We start from the raw sequence: 22,851 nt of genomic DNA, 5'->3' as shown, positions 1-22,851 counted from the left end.
TTGTCTATATGAAACATATTTCAATTAATCAAGTCTTAACAAGTTTGATTGCTTAACATGTTGGAAACATTTAATCATGTAAATATCAATCTCAATTAATATATATAAACATGGAAAAGTTCGGGTCACTACATCACCCCCCCTTAGGGACTCATCGTCCTCGATGAGGTTTGCCCCACCACCCCCAACGGCACATGAGTGGCTCTGATACCATTCTGTAACACCCCAGCTTAACATGACAACAATATTGTCCGCTTTTCCCGCAGGCGCACAGCTTTTTCTTGGCGACCACACACGAGAAGCACTTTCCCAGGAGGTCACCCATCCCGGTAGTGCTCTCGCCCGAGCACGCTTAACCACAACGTACTCGCACTTCTACTCAGCCTGTGATCCCAAAACGCGTTGTGTCATTTAAGCGTGAGTATTACCTTATAATCCCATGATCACTCATGTTCGTGGGCGATGTTGGATTTGCCTAGGGTGTTACAATGTAATCTTTGGTGGTGATGTGAAAGGAAAAATCGTTGGTAAAGGTAACATTACTAATCAAAAGATTACACTTGATAATGTGTTACACATTAAAAACTTAAGTTTTAACTTGCTAAGTGTAGGAAGAATATGTGACAAAGGATATAACATGACATTTACTAAAAATTCATCACACATAATAAAAGATGGTAAAAGTGTCATAAATGGAATTAGGAAGAAAGGTCTTTATACATGCAAATTTGATGACTTTAAGCATGTAGATATTTGTCTCACATCTATACATGATACTACTACTTTGTGGCATAGGAGACTAGGGCATGCTAACATGAAACTAATTCATAACATATCCTCAAAGGACATAGTTAGAGACTTGCCTAAATTAAAATATGAAAGCCATTTTTGTGATGCATGCAAAGTAGGAAAACAAGTTCATGCAAGTCATAAACCTAAGAATTTCATTTCTTCTAAAAGATGTCTAGAACTTTTGCACATAGACTTATTTGGGCCATCGGCCGTTCAAAGTTATGGAGGAAATTTTTATACTTTAGTAATAGTAGATGACTTTTCAAGATATACATGGACACTATTTCTAAAGCATAAAAATGAAGCATGTGAAAGATTTATAATTTTTGCTACTAAGAAACAAAATTTGCTTGGTTGTACTATAGTAACAATAAGAACGGATCATGGTAGAGAATTTGATAATGATGCTCAATTTGGAGTCTTTTGTGATTTAAATGGTATTACTCATAACTTCTCAGCTCCTCGCACACCTCAATCCAATGGGGTTGTTGAAAGGAAAAACCAAACTCTTCAAGAAATGAGTCGAACTATGTTAAATGAACAATCAATACCTCAAAAGTTTTGGAGTGAAGCCGTTGCCACCTCCACCTACATTCAAAATAGAGTCTTAATTAGGCCATCAATGGATAAAACACCTTATGAAATTTTAAATGATAGAAAACCAACCGTAAGTCATCTTAGAGTATTCGGGTGTAAATGTTTTATCCTAAACAAAAAGGAATATCTTACAAAGTTTGAGCCTAAAGCTTACGAAGGAGTATTCTTAGGATATTCATTAGAAAGTAAGGCATATAGGGTTCTAAATAAATATACAAATGTCATAGAAGAATCCCTAGATGTCACATTTGATGAAACTCCTCCACCACCTAAGACTAAACCTTTAAAGGATGATGATGTGATCGAACAAGATGCTATAGAAATAATGCCAACTCAAATCGAGTTCAATGACACCAATGAGGACGGATCTCAGTTGAAACCAAGTAAGGATAACTTAGCATCCTCAATAGATATTAAACATATAAAGGATCATCCCATAGACCAAGTCATAGGAGACATCAACACTAGAACCACTAGCTCACAAACATTTAACCTAATTTCCAACTATGCTTTTATCTCACAAATAGAACCCAAAAATATTAAGGAAGCCCTATTAGATGAAAGTTGGATAGAAGCTATGCAAGAGGAATTAAATCAATTCCAAAGGAGTGATGTATGGGATTTGGTTCCTTTACCGAGTGAGAGCAACATCATAGGTACAAAATGGGTCTATAAAAATAAACTAAATGAGGATGGCAAAGTAGTTAGAAACAAAGCTAGACTAGTTGCACAAGTATATAGCCAACAAGAGGGAATTGATTATGATGAAACATTTGCTCCCGTCGCTAGGCTATAGTCAATAAGAATAATTCTTGCATATGCATGTGCTAATAATTTCAAACTTTATCAAATGGACGTCAAAATTTCCTTTTTAAATGGTGTCATAAATGAAGAAGTTCATGTATCACAACCTCTGGGGTTTGAAGATTTCGAAAAACCTTATCATGTTTATAAACTTAAAAAGGCTCTCTATGGACTTAAACAAGCCCCTAGAGCATGGTATGAAAGACTTAGAACATTCTTAATAAATAATGGGTTTGAAATGGGAAAAATTGATAATACACTCTTTATCAAAAGGCATGAAAAGGATTTAGTCATAATTCAAATATATGTTGATGATTTTTTTTTTTTTAAAGGCAAGCTTGCATCAGCGTATCATTTATTTCAACGACACTCATCATTTGCACACACACACGCGCTTTCGGGCAGGAAACCCGAACCACACTCTGAGGATCCGACCCTTAAACCATCCCGAGGGGCGGGCGGGCCGAACCTTAGTCCCGGAGCGGGTCGGTAAAACCTTCCATTTGGGCCACCTTCAAGGAATATATTTCAATTCCTAGAGCGGGTGACGAGGTTCGAACCCGAGACCTCTAGCCCTGCGAGTACACAAGTGTAACCGCGGTACCGCTGGACCGAAGATCCGTTGGTAATATATGTTGATGATATTGTATTTGGATCTACTAACGAATCTCTTAGCAATGAGTTTTCTAAGTTAATGCATGATGAGTTTGAAATGAGCATGATGGGTGAACTCAAGTTCTTTCTTGAACTACAAATCAAGCAACTAGAAGATGGAACATTCATCAATTAACAAAAATACGTTCATGAAATGATCAAGAAATTCAGAATGGAGAACTCAAAAGCAATGGCGACTCTGATGGCAACAAATGTGAAACTTACTTTAGAAGGAGAAGGAGAACCATTCGATAGTACTAAATATAGGGGAATGATTGGATCCCTTCTTTATTTAACGGCAAGTCAACCCGACATCATGTTTAGTGTGTGCTTATGTGCAAGATTTCAAGAAAATCCAAAGACGTCGCACGTAGAGGCCGTTAAAAGAATCTTTAGATACTTAAAGGGAAAAATGCATGTTGGGTTATGGTATCCGAAGTTTACCGGGATTGATATTATGTGCTTTGCGGATTCCGATCATGGTGGATCAATGATTGATAGAAAAAGCACAAGTGGAGTATACGCGTTCGTGGGGCTTTGCTTAACGTCATGGTTCTCAAAGAAGCAAACGTCGGTTGCATTGTCTACCACCGAATCCGAATATGTAGCCATGGGAAGAGCATGCACACAAGTGTTATGGATGAAGCAAACTTTCCTCGATTACGGTATCATCTCAACTGAAATTCCCATATGTTGTGATAACAAAAGTGCTATAGACCTATCGAAAAATCAAATATTACACTCTAGGACTAAACACATAGACATTAGGCACCATTTCCTTCATGACCACGTCCAAAATGGTAATATTGTGATAGATAAGGTAGAATATGCGGAAAATATAGCTGACATATTCACTAAGCCCCTTAAAAATGAAACCTTTAACTTACTTAGAAATGGGTTGGGAATGATGGAACACACTCCTTAAAATTCTATCCTGATCACGCACGGTCGATCGTGTGAAGAGCCTCCTGATGTCTGACGAAATTCTTTGTCCTCTATGCTTTTCTTTTAATATCCAAACAACCTTTCCACCAACCATATCTCCTCTTTAAACCCCAACCACTAAATTTTCAGATTTACTTTTGTCCTACTTTCAAGTACTTTTCAAAAAGTGGTCCATACTCTTTCAATTCTCTTTAAGGTAAGCATCCAAAATCTTACTTTCAATTTTACTAAATTGATTATATTTTTGATCTTTCCAAACTAATAGGAACACTTGTTGATTGCATGATTTTCTTAAAATATATGAGTAAAATTGTTCTAAAAAGTTTTTTTTAATGAGTCACAATAGTGATTTCTTGCATAAAAAAAACTCATATATGCTTTAAATTTTTGAACTCACTCATACACACACATATGTTTGAACAAACCATTATGATACTTGTCAATCTCATGACTAGTATCTACTCTTGACAAACATATAGCAAAATGATGAAACTTGTCTAAATTTTCAAAAGAAAAATAATACAATTTAATTTCAAATTCTTAGTTTTCAAAATGAGTCTAGACAAGGACTAATCTACACATGTTTAGCATATAGATTTTCAAACTTAACAATTTGATTATTTTGCTAAATTTGTGGTTTTTCTAGGAAATGACCAACACGAGAAATCAACGTATCACGAACAATAGGCAACACATGGAGACTAGAACACTTCATGAGGAACGTGTTGTTCATCATACCGAATTTCCCGAATTAACTCAACTTTTCACCCATAATAATTGCTTCTCGTTTCTTGAGCTTGATGAAACCATTTATCCAACATTAATTAGGGAATTCTATGCTAATCTTGATGTTTCAAATCCCAACCAAGTTGCGTTTTGACTTTTCGATACACCTTACACTTGGTCTTTTGAACAATTCGCAACCGTCATGGCCATTCCTTCAAATGGGCGTTCCTTCTATACTCCTTCAACCAATCTAAGATCACTCAACCCTACATTTCCGCTGCAACCCATCTTAGATCTTATCACTACTCCGGGAGTACAACGAAACTTCAACCGACGGCTTCGCATTCAAGATAATGAAATCCGCCATGATCTTCAACTTATTCTTAATGTCATTCGGAACAATGTTTATTGTCGGGAACCCACCGCTACTCACATCTCCGGAACCGAAGTCGTTATCATGTGGTCACTTCTCACTCATGAACCCATAAATCTCGCCTATCTCACTACTCAAATAATGGGTTATCTTCGAGAACTAGGAACTCATCCACTTCCGTACTTAAACCATCTTAATCGACTTTTCCGATTTGTTGGTGCCATTAACTCCTCTCAAATTCCTCAACCCGTGTCCACTATTCCGCTAACATATTTGGTAGCTCATTCGGTGATTATTCTCTCTTCCAACAATGAAAGCTCAACAATCTCCGATGCGTTTAGCACCAACGGCATTTATCCTTAAAAATAATTAATGTTGGTTAAGAATTATTTATAAGGGTGGGTAGATACAAAATTTCTCCTAGGATTAAAACTTGTTATGTATTGATTATTGTAATGCACTTTCTATGCTTATCATGTTTGTTACTTTTTATGTCTACTATTGGTTTGAGGGGGAGCCATTTTATTAATAGGAACAATTGATAAGTGTGTACGATTTAAGGAAGATCATTACTCTAGGGCGCGCTTAGTTTCATGTGGGACTAACCTTTTTGCTTTGACAAAAGGGGGACAAAGTGTATGGTAAGTGATGTTAACACTTATGTCGACCTACATAGTTAACACTTACTCATGTGTTTGTCATCAACAAAAAGGGGGAGAATGTTGGTTAAGATTCAACTCATAATATTCAAAAGTTAATCACCTTGTTTTGATGATAACACACAAGAACCTAGTAGTTAATCATATGTAGGACGACATGAGTTCATAAGCCTAAACTATCTCTAGCAAAAGACCAACACATAAGTAATTATCTTGGTAAAAATGCTACACGGCTGTACTAAGGTCGATCGTGAAACCAACCGTGTGTGTCATGTATCAACGAGTTCAAGTTTTTCTAAAACTGTAAATCTACGGATGACTTCACGGATGACCGCAGCCCGATAGCAGTTTTCTCTGTTACCAAATTCATCCACTTTAAGATAAACCACTTTGAGGCATCTATAATTTATGAAACCTTTTTAAACACACTTATAATAGTTGCCCTTTTTTATCTCAAAAGAGTTTTGAACCAAAAGATGTTAATTTTTACTAATCACACCTAATGACATCTTAATGACATTTTAAGCTTGATTTAGGCTAAAACACTCAAGTGACGTATCCTTTTGTCCAAATGCATAGTGTCATTTAAACATACTAATAATGGTCATTAAAAGTCCCAATTAAAGAGTTGCTCTCCCATTAGTTCTATGTATCATTATTTGTATGAGAATGTAATTAGTTCAAGTCTAGTCAAGTTGTAACAAGAATCATTATGTTCAAACTAGACTCAAACTAGTTCATTTAAGTTGTAACAATGTTCTAAAAGGCAAGAAACTCCCATAAGCTAAATGACAAGTGATCAAGAAAGGTTGATGAAGATTTTGAAAGATAATGGTTTGTCAAGAGACAAAAATCTGCAATTACCTCTTTTGGTAATCAATGACAAATGGTCAAAGATTAAAGGTTTTCGTCTTTAATGGACATGTCAACTTCTAAGCTTATGTCCAAAACATAAAGGGTAATGAGGATAATTTCAGAAGTAATTGGCCTTTAGTTGCAGCTATTCAACAAGGGAAAATGACAATTTTAAAAGGACAAAAACGACCATAAGAATCAGATGTCAGAGGAACACGGTCAAACCACGGTCGAACCACGGTCGAACGTACAGTGAGCCGTATGTCTTCCAGGCAAATTTCTCTTTCCAATAAAAGCCAAGCCTTGAAGCATTTGAAGACTCACCTCTTTCATTCATATTTTCTCATACTTACTGATATCATTCTTATAATTAATTTGTAATCTTTTGGAGTGATTCTAGCAAGAGTACTTGTAAGCTTAAAGTTGTAAGTTTACTTGTAAACTATCTTCTTTAAGGGATCTAGAGGATAGTTGTGTTTTTCACTAGGATAGTTCATTAGGATCTTGTGGTAAGAGCTATAGGTGTTTGTGAAGTTTTCAAAGGGACATAAGAGTTCACAAGGTGCGGCTTATCGAAGTACTAGTGTTGTATCTGGACACTCCACTGAGTTTGGAGTATCATAGTGAAGAAAAATCTCAATTCGTAGAATTGAGGAGTGGATTAAGGAAGATTAGTTAACATCTTCCCGAACCACTATAAATCGTTGTGTTTGTTCTCTCTTCCCTTATCTTTTATTTACAATTTAACATATATTTGTATTGCTAGCATTATTAGAGAACAAACATTTCAAATCACACTATATCAAGTTCAAGTTCAACAAAACGCTAAAGAAAATTTTGAAAAATCGACTAAGTAACTATTCACCCCCCTCTAGTTACTTTCAAACATCTTTTCTCAAATGGATCTGTTCAAGTCTGTCCCAAATATCTTTAGCTCTTGTTAACCCAGAAACTTTCTCAAGATCACTTTTTGATAAGCACTTCTTTAGTAAATCTACTGCTTACTTGTTCAGTGCTTCAAAATCATTGATCTACTCCCGTATGATCCGCTTTATCTTCGACCTATGAATCTCACTTCTTGTCTGATTCATCATCTTCTGAATTTGTACTCTCAAGATCTGAACCTTCATCCATTAGAACTAACATCTCCAGCTCTATGGCAATCATCCTACCCCATTCATCTAGTTCTTTATCAGGATCAAAGGATGTTTCTTCTCTTTGATCAGCTTCAAGACTGTCTTCAAACACTGAGGTATCACCATATCTATCCTTCCAGCTGCTGAAGTAGTAGTTCTTTGACGATGTTGGTGAAACCCTTCCAGATTCTGGTGTACGAGGAACTGAATCACGTGCCTTCTTGAATTTTTCTTTAACTTGTTTCTGAATCTTCTCTTTCCGAATAGTTCGAGACAATTCTTTAGCTTTTTCAGCATGAACAGTTAACTTCTCAATTATACTTTGATCAGAAACACAGTTTGTTTCAACTTCAGTGATCTTCGCCATGTTGACTTTAGGTTGTTGCTCATTCACATTCAATTTGATTGACCAATCATCATCGTCTCCATGAATGACAACTAGAGCTTTGTTAGGACCTTCATTAGTTTCTACATCATTTCCTTTGTCAGTGATGTAGATCTCTCGCTTTGTTGATTGACTTTGGGAACTAACACGATTATAGTTCTGCTTCCTAAAAGGATTATGATTACCCTGCTTCTTTTGTTTTGTACACTGTCTTGAAAAATGACCTAACTCTCCACAGTTGTAAAAAGTAACAGTATTCATATCAAAACCCAATTTTGTATCCTTAGTCAGACTGATTAGTTTCCCAGTTCTTTCTTCATAATCTCTAGCTCTTCTAACAAGATTTGCCATACCCCACATTATATCCATCTTTTCTGCTTCATCCTTATCAAGTTATTGATAGTCTTCTGTTGTTAGATGAATATTATCCATATGACCATCAAGATAATTATCATAAGAATTCACAAGATTTGACAATAGAGCTATGTCTTCATTAATCTTCTCCTTTCCCACTTTTCTTATGTTCTCAATCTTGAGTGCAGATAAAACTTCTGTAGCAGATGGTGTAGATGACTCTGTTGTATTTGAAGTAGGTTGTGATTGAGTGTTGAGTGAACATGGTGAAACTTATGATGGATAGGAAGGTTGTTGTGTACTTGGAGTTGTAACATTCAAACCATACATGTTTTGATTGTTTGTTGCAAAAGCAGTCTGAAACGGAGCATGAGCAGATTTAGTAGGTGTATATCCCATTGGATAATACATTTTGGTGTATTGAATTTGCTTAGACTTTTTCATCTTGTTCAATAGCTCTAATTCCTCTTCTTGAAGTCTTGCAATAAACGAGTTCACTGGAGCAGTAGCTAGTTCTCCACTAGTTTTCATAGTCAGGACAAAACCATTCCATTCCAATGGAAGTGCTCCAGCTAAACATACCACTTTATCTTTCTCTTCAATCGTTACATCATGCTTATGCAATTCAGCTAGCAAATGACGATATCTTTCAACCAAATCTGTAATAGATTCTCGAACTTTCCAGTGAAAGCGATCAAACTCAGCCTTCAACTCTAAACCCTTTCGAGCTCTGTAAGCTGTATTTCCTTCATTGAATGTACGAAGTGCTTCTCAAATCTTTAACGAATTATCATGACAGAGAAACTGATGAAAAATCGGACCATCAAGAGCACTTGTCAAGTTACAGTACATCTTCTTCTCAAAGTTATACTCATCACGTTCTTTCGAAGGCATATTATGTAGAGTATATAACTCATTTGTAACAGGTGAACGTGGCCATTGAAATTCTGATTCAATATACTTCCACAGTTTCGTATCTTGACCATCGGACCAAATTTTAAATCTAGACTTTCATGTAGAGTAGTTATCCATATTCATCAATCTTGGACATTTTGTACCACTCCCAGATTCACTTTCAGCAAGGAGTAATCGTTGAGTCATACTTGTGATACTCTGAACTAACGGTGCAGTCAACGCATAGTCGTTTGAATTATACATCTTAATATTTTTACCAAACAGGTAAACCGTGCGGTTTAGTACTCAGTCGTACGAGTCACAAAACGATCTACCTCAAACGTACGTGTGACACACTCAGACGTACGTATGACTTTAACAACCAAAATAACCAACACAAAACCTCAAACGTGCGAGTAATGATCAACCGTGTGATCAGTCGTACGTGTCAACAGTCAATCGTGTGATCACTCGTGTGATCAGACTAGTCACTTAACCTAAACTAGCTTATGCTAAACCGTGCGGACGAGTTCACGAGTGAGCTTCAACCGCGCGAGTGAGTATTCATCAGCTGACCCACTCGTGTGAAGTGCTGTTTACCCTAAATCACTCTAAAACCCTAGAAAATGATGTTAAACAACAATTTCTTTGTCCACAAGCTAGATTAGCACTAACTAACATAAACACACTCTTTAATCACTATTACAAATGTAAAGATGATAACTTTTTGATCTAAAACCCTCTAAACTCTAAAACCCAAAATAATAAGCTCTAAATCACCAAAAATCACTAGGATGATGTTGAAATCTCAACCAAGGCTCTGATACCAATGAATAAACATGACTAGGAACTTTGAAATCAACAGATTCAACTCACACAATGGCGGAAAAATGAATCAAACCCTCTAGTGAATATGAAAATGCTTTTTGGGATTGATTTAGTCAAACCACAACAATGATTGTGTGATTAGATCAACACCTAGAGCTATTATTCACCTTTTGCAAGGATTTAGGCTTGAAGCAAGGAGGGAGAATCGGACAGGTTACCAGATCTGAGTGATTGTGTGTAATGAGAGGCTTAACCTAAAATGAAGAACATAAACACAATATATACCCCTGCTGATGAGTCAACCGCACGAGTCATGTCTCACTCGTACGAGTGGACAGACTCAACCATACGAGTGATCACTCACTCGTTTATGTGTACACAAATTAGGTTTGTGACTCAGTTCAGCACACTCGTGCGTATGAGCTTGTCATCCGTACGAGTGAGGCTTCACTCGTATGTCTGACTGAGTCTGAGATAGTCAAACTTCCATATCGTGTTCCTGCAGTACCTGTAAACGCATGTAAACACAGATAGGATAACAACGAGCGATCATGGTAACCCACAAACTGAAGTACTGACCAAAAACGTACCATAGATGTCTAGGGACTTAAGCAAAATGCACTAACAAGAACCTACTCTCTGATACTATGAGCAAATATACACAAATTTAAGCCTTTATTCACATAAGGTAAATCCTCTAATCACAAGAGGCAAAAGAACTTTACGAATCGGTATCACAATTAAAACGATTGTGCAAACAAAGGTTCACATAGTAAATCACTAATACTAACAAGTTCAACAATGAACTTGTTATCCAACATAATTACAGAAATTGAATGAAAACCCTAGATCAAAAAGAATATATATATATATATATATATATATATATATATATATATATATATATATATATATATATATATATATATATATATATATATATAACCATCGGGGGGAAGCGGGGGGAAGCAAAAAAAAAATTCGTTTTTTTTGAAAATTTTTTTCCCGGCATCAAGATCACACGAAAATATGAACATTTAGAAGAGACACTTCGTGATGAATGTTATTATTTAGGCGGGAAAACGATCGACAAAAATAACATTCAAGATAATATTGTTCGTGAAGAATATGAACGTTTTTTTTCATGTTTAGTGAAGTAAAATTTAGCCCGATTTAGAGTTTAGGGTTTAGGGTTTAGGGTTTGGTGTTTTGGGTTTATTCCATAAACCCAAAACACCAAACCCTAAACCCTAAACCCTAAACTCTAAACCGTTCGTGTTAAAAACTCAATCTAAATCTTAAATCTAAACCCTAATCCCAAAATTTCTAAACCCTAATATCTAAACCCTATAAACCCTAATATCTAAACCCTAATATCTAAACTCCAATAGCTAAAACCTCAAAATACGCTCGAAAAACACGATAATTGTTATATATTACTTCTTCGAGCGTTTTTCCGCTAAAATAAAAACATTTATCACAAAGTGTCTCTACTAAATGTTCATATTTTTATCTCATCTATAATGTTCGTGAACAAAGTTTTTTCAAAAAACGAAGAAAAAAAAAGTTTTTGCTTCCCCCCGAATAGTTACTTCCCTCTTGATCCTACCACTATATATATATATATATATATATATATATATATATATATATATATATATATATATATATATATATATATATATATATATATATATATATATATATATATATATATAAGTTAAACTTGCATCCAGGCCCCTCAAGTCTTCATTTCAGCTTCAGCACTCATGTTCCATGATTTATGCTTTGGCCACAAAACTTCACTATGATAAAATGACTCCAAGGTCCCTATAGTTCTTAACCCATAGATAAGAACAAATAAAACTAAATATAAAACATATTTCGATTGTTAACTTTGAATATAATTCAACAGGTATCAACATCAACATTTCCTTTTAGTTGCCCGACGCTGCTATGCTATGCTCACCATTCTAGAAGAGTAGTTCTTTCACTGGCTAGCGGGGCTAATTTTTAGTGTCCATGTAGGTTTAAGACTCATGTAGTGAGCTTTATTTTCATGTTGCGAGATTTTTGGCCAAGTAACAGTGTCACTTCTTGGTGAGTTCTATTTGCATTGATATCATCAGCAGTTGCTCCAATTTTCCTTCAAAATACTCTTTTGTTTTCTTATTGCGACTCTTATTCATCTTAAAATTGGAAACAAATTACAGGCATATTAAGTATAAAAACGTTATCAAATTAAATTATGAATACAAATGTATGAACGATCTTGCGAGGGGAAAATCATGTAATAACACAATATCAACATCTTAACATGTACATGAGTCATGGGATACACTGCATGTTAGCTTGCAGAGCTCATGTAACAGTTTGAAGCATATTTGTTTCTTTAATGATCATTAGTTGGCCACTGCAATGCGCTGGAGCAGTTACCCTTGTTACTAGGCATAGACTTAATCTCGAAGTGCTTGATCTATGTGTCTTTGATCTTATTTGAAAACATCCTCTTCTCATTCATAAGCTGACACTTGTTAATAATAAATTAATAACTAAATTAACAGGATTCAGGGCCAGTGACCCAACATTTTTATAAGAACTTAACACTATAATATAAACCAAGTTACATAAAAGGTTAGATTATGGATTTTAAAGTTTTCGAAGAGTCTTGTGGTGTCATGCACATGGAATATCCGTGGACATTTCTATCAATGTCTCCATTTTTGTATTTTTCTTTGTATTGCAAACATAAAAGTCAATAGGTTAAAACTAGCTTAACTGGTAGTAGTCTGTCTTTCTTGACGAGAGGTCAGGAGTTCAACTCCGTTGGGGTGCAAGCTAATGAGAGCTTACCGGGTGATAGATCCGTCAATGTGTTATCTTACAAAATAGAGAATCGGTCCGGGAAGAACATTTTGAAAGAGACGGTCAATGGTAAGTTGAAAAGGGCGTGGTCTAGAGGTTGATTTCTCTTTATTCGTTTGGCTTGGTTCATGTTTTTATCGTGTAGTGTTCAACATAGTTTTGGTTAGTTTGTTTTAAGGTTGATCGGGTTCTTAGGGGAGACTCGTTTTTAGATAGTTTTCGTTTAGTTGGTGCTTTTTAGGTGCGAGCATCCCCATTCTCCCCGTTCATTTGTATTACCTGTTGAGGGCGTTTTCCTTTGGAAAACGACCTCGTTTCTATACGAGTTTTCGTTATTTTTGCCTGGAAAAAAAAATTCACCCAGGATGCCTTTCTTTTAGTGCGCGGGCAGCCGGGATGGGGGTTTTACCGGCCATGCCTCGGATTGGTCCGAGTTTCCTTCAGAGCAGTAGTTGGGGGCGGATTATGCAACTACGAGAGATAACGCGTGGATGATTTAGTTCCACTGGGGGATCCCAAACTGATGTCTAAAAAAAAACAACCAACAGGTTAGAATGATTGACACATGATAGAAGACTAAATGCATTGAAGTATTTTTACTAACCTTTTTATTGCAAGGGAAGGGAACTTCAAATAATTAAGAAGTTTAGAATTGATGTATGTTGGTAGCAATATTAACACAAACAACCAGTGGAGTCCTAACGGTATGAAACCCATCAGACCAAACAATCTCACCATAATCATATCTACCTTGTGACACCTTTTTCGGTGTTAAAGTCACATAATACGAAACTTCATCATCCGTCAAGTAAGATGAAAAAAACAAAATTCTTGGCCAAACTGTAACTTCCACCCCATTAGGACTAACAACGGTACCTATGTATATGGCTGTTTTCTTGTAACTCACGTTTTGAACAGTTCTTTTAATGGTAACGGTTGACTGGAGACTCGAAACTGTGATGGATGGGACAGGTTATGTTTGTTTCAAAAGGGAGGACGACGATTCTTTTGATTTGATCGTTTGTGTAGCCGCTGTTGCAAAGGAAGAGAATGTAGTCATCAGGTTTCATGTCGTAAACCAGACCAGGATCGATAGCTTTTGTAGGGTTAAGGTGACCAGCTCCTATGTCAAATGGAGTTGACTTTTCATTTGTCCCTGCAGATAATATGGTGTCGTGGTTTGTGTCACGGTTGTAGGCTGTATGTTGACATACAAATACAAACTTTCATTAAAACATAAACTAGAATTGTATTGTATTATGTTATTGAATCGGATCGAATTAGCACCTGTTGTGATTAGAGCTGATCTAATGGCTGCTGGGGACCAATGAGGATGCAGTGATTTGATAAGAGCGACAACACCGGATACGTGAGGGCATGACATCGATGTTCCTGATTGAAAATTCGACGTTGAAGTTGGAGATACTCCAGGTAACCATGCTGCTAGTATGCTGATTCCAGGACCACTTATATCTGGCTGCTTAATTTTTAATGAATTTTAGGGTTATTATGCATTTTGCACCAAAATATGATGCAGAATCGGGCAACAATTTTGGGTTTGCATGGATGGGGCCTCGGAATTATTTGACTGAAAGATTGGGTAAATTTGGGTCCGAACAAATGAATCAAGTTAGTGGGTTGCAAAATAATTTTATTGGGCCACATGAGGATCAAGTAGGGATAGGATAGTAGACGTGTTGGCTAAGGAAACAAGAGAAGTCGGCTAGATCGGAGTTAAAATTCAAGAGCTAAATTCAACAAGGATTTTGATATTTTAAATTTTTATTTTCATGTTTATCTACTCCATATTTATTTATCTATTCCGTATTATTTTATTTAGTATTTATATCCATGTATTAGCTTTGCAAAACTCACTTTTTGATTGATATTGTCTACGTGAAATAAAAGAAAGCCTTGTGGTTTTTTTTTGTCTATCAACCGAGAAGGTTGTTGTTTCTACTAAACCGTGAAGGTTAGCACATCCAGGTTCAAACCGAGAAGGTTGAACTATCTATCCATTCTTTATTTTAGCCATCGATCCTTCATTCCGCATTATGTGGTATCAGATTCCAGGCATGGCTAACTACATCTACCGAGGTGACTATAGCAGATACGCCGAACGAGGCAGTTATATTGATCCAAGAGATGCTGAAATCGAGCGTTTGCGACGAAGAATAGTAAAATTAGAACGGGGCCGACATCATAAATATGATGAACGCTATGCTTCGTATCAAACAGAGAACCGGTGGGAAAGTATGAATCCATTCGCCGATGCGCCGAGCGGATTCAAACAAGACCTTCATGATGATCCCTTCCAGACCAATGGTATGAAGGTTGAACAACTTTTTAATCTGGAATACGTTCCGGAACCTATTGTAGATGAAGATTCCGAACCCATCTATGATACGGATGGTGAGGATGAAGAGCCCATCTATGATATAGATAGTGAAAAGGACGTGGAAGTGAAGACAGAAAACATGGGTGTCTTGGTTGGGCCATATTTTCGTAGCGAGATGGCAATTGACAATCATGCAAATTTTCTGAATTTTGAAGATGATGATGTTAATTTGAGAAACGAGTTACAAAACATTTGTGTAATTCTTGAGGATCGGATGGATGTTTCATCCATTGATGTTGTAGACTCAAGGACGAGTCTTTTCGAAGAAGGGGAGGATGATGCAGAATCGGGCAACAATTTTGGGTTTGCATGGATGGGGCCTCGGAATTATTTGACTGAAAGATTGGGTAAATTTGGGTCCGAACAAATGAATCAAGTTAGTGGGTTGCAAAATAATTTTATTGGGCCACATGAGGATCAAGTAGGGATAGGATAGTAGACGTGTTGGCTAAGGAAACAAGAGAAGTCGGCTAGATCGGAGTTAAAATTCAAGAGCTAAATTCAACAAGGATTTTGATATTTTAAATTTTTATTTTCATGCTTATCTACTATATATTTATTTATCTATTCCGTATTATTTTATTTAGTATTTATATCCATGTATTAGCTTTGCAAAACTCAGTTTTTGAACCAACGAGCTTCTAGCTCAGTGGTACCCGATGCCTTTGATACCTGGGCCCACAGTGGGGGAAGCTTTGACACAAGGAAGGCGCAAGTTCGATTCTCAGTCTGGGCGCTCCGCATGGAATTATTTCTCCTCCGGGGGGAATTTGTGAAGTGTTTTCGGGGGTCTAGCTAGCTGGGGTAAAAATTGCTCTTGCCGCCACTGTGGGTACTGGGAGGAGGTACTTTTCCGGCACAGGTCTCTTTCGGGGTGGGATTGGTGGGTGCTACGGCACACAGGGTTAGCGTGTCCCTGCCATATATACACGTTTTGACACAAAACTCAGTTTTTGATTGATATTGTCTACGTGAAATAAAAGAAAGCCTTGTGGTTTTTTTTTTGTCTATCAACCGAGAAGGTTGTTGTTTCTGCTAAACCGTGAAGGTTAGCACATCCAGGTTCAAACCGAGAAGGTTGAACTATCTATCCATTCTTTATTTTAGCCATCGATCCTTCATTCCGCATTATGCAAATAGTGTATTGACGGATCGTGGCTAAACAATAAACAAGAACGATAGGGTAGCCAAATAGTGTATTGACGGATCGTGGCTAAACAATAAACAAGAACGATAGGGTAGCCAACCTTCTCGGTATGACCGGATAGATATAAACCTTCTCGGTTTATAGTGCACAAAGCTAACCTTCTCGGTTTAGCAGGGAAAAAACCTTCACGGTTTTTAACAAGAGGCTACAGCCTTTTTTTATTATCAAATCAAACTCAAAAAACTGATCCCAAATAAAATCCTACGTGACCTTTTAAAGGCCAAAACAAAGATATGGATAAGACCAAAATAAAACAAATTAATATCTAGCTAGCTAACAATAAAATAAGATAAGCATGAAAATAACATAAAAGTAGGAGTAGACTTTTAAACTCCTGTTGTTTCCATGAATACGTCAACGGTCAATCTGGCTCCTTAATCCTTTTTTTGACAATCGCCAGATTCATTAAAACATAGGCAACCCATACCAAAATAATTGGGCTTCTTGGGCCCACAAAAAATCCAGCCCTATCTTCAAGCATAACTGCATCATCATCCCCTTCTTCGAGAAGACTCGTCCTCGAGTCTAAATCGTCCCTACTACCACCAACAAATGATGACAAATTAACAAAACTAGAAGTGATCAAACCAAGGTGATGACCCGGGAGTTCTGGATATGTATCACCTTTAATTTTTCCTATCACATTAAAAGGATCATCAGTTGTCTCGACTTCACTGTAACAAGTGATTGACGACATCAAATGCGCCAAAGTATTATTCATCTGGTCTCATTCTGCCTCCTCTTCTTCACAATAAGTATCATAAATGGGTGTTGTATATTCCTCCACAAAAGTTTCGAGAATATACTCCATATTAAAAACTTGATCAACCGAATCGATAGTGTCATCGGATTGAGCCTTTCTTGAAATTTCAAGATTTTCAAGCTTCATCTCTATACAACGCAAGAGATTTTGCATGTTTTCAAACTCTTGAATCTTGCGATTCAATCTCTCAAACTCAACTTGTTTAGCCATGCCTGAAATCTGATACCAAATAATGTATTGACGGATCGTGGCTAAACAATAAACAAGAACGATAGGGTAGCCAAATAGTGTATTGACGGATCGTGGCTAAACAATAAACAAGAACGATAGGGTAGCCAACCTTCTCGGTATGACCGGATAGATATAAACCTTCTCGGTTTATAGTGCACAAAGCTAACCTTCTCGGTTTAGCAGGGAAAAAACCTTCACGGTTTTTAACAAGAGACTACAGCCTTTTTTTATTATCAAATCAAACTCAAAAAACTGATCCCAAATAAAATCCTACGTGACCTTTTAAAGGCCAAAACAAAGATATGGATAAGACCAAAATAAAACAAATTAATATCTAGCTAGCTAACAATAAAATAAGATAAGCATGAAAATAACATAAAAGTAGGAGTAGACTTTTAAACTCCTGTTGTTTCCATGAATACGTCAACTGTCAATCTGGCTCCTTAATCCTTTTTTTGACAATCGGCATATTCATTAAAACATAGGCAACCCATACCAAAATAATTGGGCTTCTTGGGCCCACAAAAAATCCAGCCCTATCTTCAAGCATAACTGCATCAAAATATATATATATATATATATAGTGGTAGTATCAAGAGGGAAGTAACCAATCGGGGGGAACGGGGGGAAGCAGATTTTTTTTTTTTTTTTGTTTTTTGAAAAAACTTTGTTCACGAACATTATAGATTGGATGAAAATATAAACATTTAATAAAGACACTTTGTGATAAATGTTTTTATTTTAGCGGGAAAACGCTCAAAGAAGTAATATATAACAATTATCGTGTTTTTCGAGCGTATGTTGAGGTTTTAGATATTAGGGTTTAGATATTAGGGTTTAGAAATTTAGGGTATAGGGTTTAGATTTAGGATTTAGATTGAGTTTTTAACACGAACGGTTTAGAGTTTAGGGTTTAGGGTTTGGTGTTTGGGGTTCCCAAAACACCAAACCCTAAACCCTAAACTCTAAATCGGGCTAAATTTTACTTCACAAAACATGAAGAAAAAAAAAGTTAACATTCTTCACGTACAATATTATCTTGAATGTTATTTTTGTCGACCGTTTTCCCGCCAAAATAATAACATTCATCACGAAGTGTCTTTTTTAAATGTTCATATTTTCCTGTGATCTTGATGCCTGGAAAAAAAAATCCAAAAAAACGAAAAAAAAAAAAAAAAAAATTTTGCTTCCCCCCTTCCCTCGATTGGTTACTTCCCCATTGCTCCTGCCCCTATATATATATATATATATATATATATATATATATATATATATATATATATATATATATATATATATATATATATATATATATATATATATATATATATATGACGTTTTGCCCAACAAAATTGCTTATAAATGGTGACCGAGAAATATCATACCGCGATCTTAATTTTTTTCTCAGTCACGACCCATACGCAAGTTGCTTGCAATATGTGTTTCTCGGTACCCATTTGCAAGTCGCTTACGTGGTCAAAAATGTAAATTTTTTTTTTTTTTGTCAAACATCATAAAGTTTTTTTTTTGAGCAAATTGGTTAATAACCCTTAATTTTATTATTAGTTGTTTTCTTTTTTTTCATTGATTTTTACTGTATTATAATATCAAAAAGTGAAGTACCTTGAGAATATCAGGTGAAATGGAGCTTGGTCCTCTTGATGAAAATTCTGCAACAACAGGTGCTGGTGATTGTTTGATAACCGTCTTACTTGGAAATATATGGATCTTTGTCAGGTTCATCCTTTATTTTTCAAGAAACCAGTTTCTGTTATTATATACAGTAGTTGCTGATTTAAGCGGTTGCACTTATATATGTAGTCTTTCTTACATTGCTTGAAAGATATGATGGTTAATTTGAGTGCCTTGAATCATGTCAATACGAACGGTAGGGATTACATCCACATCAGCATACTGAACGAGTAGGGGAGTCTACAAAGATCAAGGCTGATGCGTTTGCTACTAAAGCGGCTACTTCCGCCTCTTCAATCTGCACTGGTCCTAGAGTTGAGAAGCACAGGATAACTGTTCCCACCGCACTATTGTTTCTCCATCTATCCATTCTGCATATCCTGTTATCAAAAAGTTTAGGGACCATCTGCGCAAATTAGGGTAAACCACAGGGACTACCCTCGTAATTTTTTTTTTTTAGGTAAAGGGTATACACCCGGTAAATTATATATATCAAAAAATATTACATGAGAAACGGTTGATGCAAACAAAGCACACAACCAGCAAGCCAAAAAAAAACTAGCCAATCAAACAAGGAAGACAAAAGCAAAAACTATATTTTCCACTTCATCTTCACCTCCAACACATGTTGTGAATTTTTGAACCTCAAAGACATTAACTTCAGTCTCACTGTGTTGTAAATGTCTTTATAAACTTGCTCTGCTTTGCGTTTTGTTCGGTTGAACAAACACCGATTTCGTTCTTGCCATATGTAGTAGATGGTAGCGGCAAATAATAGTTTAGAGACTACGACTCTAGCCACCCGCGTATGAGAAATCGGACTGATCTTATGTATAACCTCTTTCCAGTTATCCCCTAGAGATCGTAAGGGCATCAAACCTTGAACCTGATTCCACACTTGCTTAGAATACGTACATTCAAAGAATAAATGATTGTGGGAGTCTTGTTGGTTACCACACAACGAGCATGACAAATTAACATTCTGATTAGCGCATATATCCCATACTCTAATCTTATCTTGAGTTTTCAGCTTTTCACCCACCATTAACCAAACAATAAAAGCATGACGCGGTATGCATTGTGAGAACCACACTACCGAATGCCATATTACTTTTGTTGCACGTGGTCTGAATGTTTCCCATGCTTCCTTAGTCGAGAAATCAACCAAATTTCCATCAGATTGTCGCCAACACATAACATCAGACTTTGATAAATCAGGAGGCCTAACATTCATGAGCATTGGAAATTTATCGATCCATGGATCCGGCCATTGCCATCCAGCATTAGAGATCAAATCTGCCACCTTTGTGTCGTCCGAATAGCCAGCGCTAGTAACGTATCTATGAGTAATATGCTCACTAAGTGGCCCATAATCAGTCCATGTATCATGCCACGCTGAAGTTACATTTCCATCACCAACTTTATGGATGATAAACGGCCTTACTATACTTCTCATTTGCAGCATCTTACGCCACCCATAACTTGCTGAACTAGAAGCGTCTACCTTCCAAAAATTATGTTTATTAAGTCTATAAGTATGGATCCATTTTACCCACATAGATTGTTTATGATTTAATAAACACCATATATGATAAGACATTAAAGCCAAGTTCCATGCTTTTAGACTTTTGATTCCAAGACCACCCTCTTCTTTAGGAAGACAAACATTCTTCCAACTAACCTTAGCCTTTCCTCTCTTCAAATCTCCTTTGCACCAAAGAAATCCACGTACTGATTTCTCAATATCATGGATAATAGCATCAGGAAGTACAAAAACAGATGACCAGTAAACCTGCATAGGGGATAGAACCGAGTTTATCAGCTGAAGTCTACCCGCATATGACAAAAACTTGTTTTTCCAATCTTGAATTTTAATTTTAATCCGGTCAACCAAGCTTTTACAATCTTTGTAGTAGAGACGGGACGAGATCAAAGGCACACCCAAGTAACGTACCGGTAACACTCCTTCCTCAAACGACATTAAGGATAGAATCACATTCTTTAAGCTTATAGAGACATTGGAGAAAAAAGCCGTACTTTTTGGAAGGCTAGGCGTCAAGCCCGAGCATGCTTTAAATTCGGCCAAAGCATCAGATAAAGGCTTAACAGATCCAACACTCGCATGGGCAAAAAGAAAGAGATCATCTGCAAAGCAAATGTTCACAATTTCTTGCGCCTCACATTTGGGATGGTATTTAAAATCATCAGAATGTAGAACATTTCTTTTGATCATTAATGTTAAACATTCCATGACCAAGGTGAATAAGTATGGGGACAGAGGATCCCCTTGCCTCAAGCCTCTTTTTCCCTTAAAATAGCCATGGAGCTCCCCATTTATATTAATAGAGAAAGAGGTTGTGGAAACACATTTCATTATCCATTTAATCATGGTACGATGGAAACCAAAGTATAATAAAATGTTTTCCAAAAACTTCCAATCAACGGTGTCATACGCCTTTTGAATGTCAACTTTAAAAGCGCATCGAGGGGTACCTCTATCCAAGTGGTAGTTCTTCATAATCTCTTGAGTAACCAAGATGTTATCTGAAATACGTCTCCCGGGAATGAAGGCTGACTGGTTATCACTGACAATACTATCCAGACTTCCTTTAATTCTAGCTGTAATTATTTTGCTAATACATTTGTATATGACATTGCAGCAGGATATGGGCCGATAGTCGTTAACTTTGCAAGGTGTTTCAACCTTCGGAATTAGAGCAAGGATGGTATGGTTGATCTCAGTCAACAACTGACTGTTATTGAAAAAATCAATCACAGCCTTACATACATCCGGACCAACAATCTCCCACGCTTTCTTAAAGAAAACCGAAGTGTACCCATCCGGTCCCGGAGCTTTGTCTTCCCCAATTTCGAAAATAGCAGCTTTGACTTCATTATCAGTAACCGGACATATCATGTCTAAAGCTTGGATCGGAGATAATTTCTTCAAAAATAGATTATTGGGGTCGGAAATCCTCTCACATGGATGTGAAGATCCTAAGAATTCCATATAATGGTTAACAAAGATATCTGAGACCATTGGCCCTTCAATAACCGAACCCTGAGAATCCATAATGGCATTAATTCTACTTTTATTCGCCTTGCCTTTAATGATTTTATGGAAGTACTTCGTGTTACAATCTCCCGCTTTTAACCATTCCACCTTAGATTTCTGCTTTAAGAATCGCTCTTCGTCCCATATGGCATCGTTAAATTCTTTGAGCTTAACAGCCTCTGCTTCGCGAAGATATTCCGAAGTAGGATTTTTATCAAGGTCCAACTGAAGTTGGTCTAGCTCAGATCTCAATTTACAAACATTAGCATGAAGGTTGCCTTTGTTCCACATGATTTTACGAATAGGCTTTTTTAAATCTCTGAGTCGCTTCACCACCCTATACATAGTGTGCCCTTCAATTTGTTTTTTCCAGCCATCCGAAACACAGTCAATAAACCCCTCCTTATCCGCAATGTAGTTGCTGAAACGAAACATTTGTGGCTTTGCAGGCGCTGAATGCGGAATTTTGAGCACCGATGGGCTATGGTCTGATATTCTGTACGGTTGAAAGATTGCATATGCATTAATATATTTAGAAAGAAAAACATCATTAACCAATACCCGGTCAATTTTCCTCAGAATACCATCATTCGTCTTTGGTTTTTGATTCCATGTGAATTGTAATCCCATGCTATTTA

General features: G+C 36.6%; 1 protein-coding gene across 1 annotated transcript in view; it reads right to left on the bottom strand.

The window, feature by feature from the left end:
- Window positions 1-13,513: 13,513 nt before the first annotated feature.
- LOC139901372 (subtilisin-like protease SBT3.18) overlaps window positions 13,514-22,851 on the bottom strand; it is a 28,654-nt gene continuing 19,316 nt past the window's right edge. Inside the window, 6 exon segments of the mRNA XM_071884093.1 lie at window positions 13,514-13,835; window positions 13,837-14,065; window positions 14,155-14,344; window positions 19,090-19,210; window positions 19,298-19,375; window positions 19,377-19,538. Of these exon segments, the coding sequence (XP_071740194.1) occupies window positions 13,514-13,835; window positions 13,837-14,065; window positions 14,155-14,344; window positions 19,090-19,210; window positions 19,298-19,375; window positions 19,377-19,538 (1,102 nt within the window).

This window comes from Rutidosis leptorrhynchoides, chromosome 3 (genome assembly GCF_046630445.1).
Source record: "Rutidosis leptorrhynchoides isolate AG116_Rl617_1_P2 chromosome 3, CSIRO_AGI_Rlap_v1, whole genome shotgun sequence".
NCBI lineage: Eukaryota > Viridiplantae > Streptophyta > Magnoliopsida > Asterales > Asteraceae > Rutidosis > Rutidosis leptorrhynchoides.
Note: the sequence above shows the minus strand (reverse complement) of the source record. Positions and strands in the feature narration are given on the sequence as shown.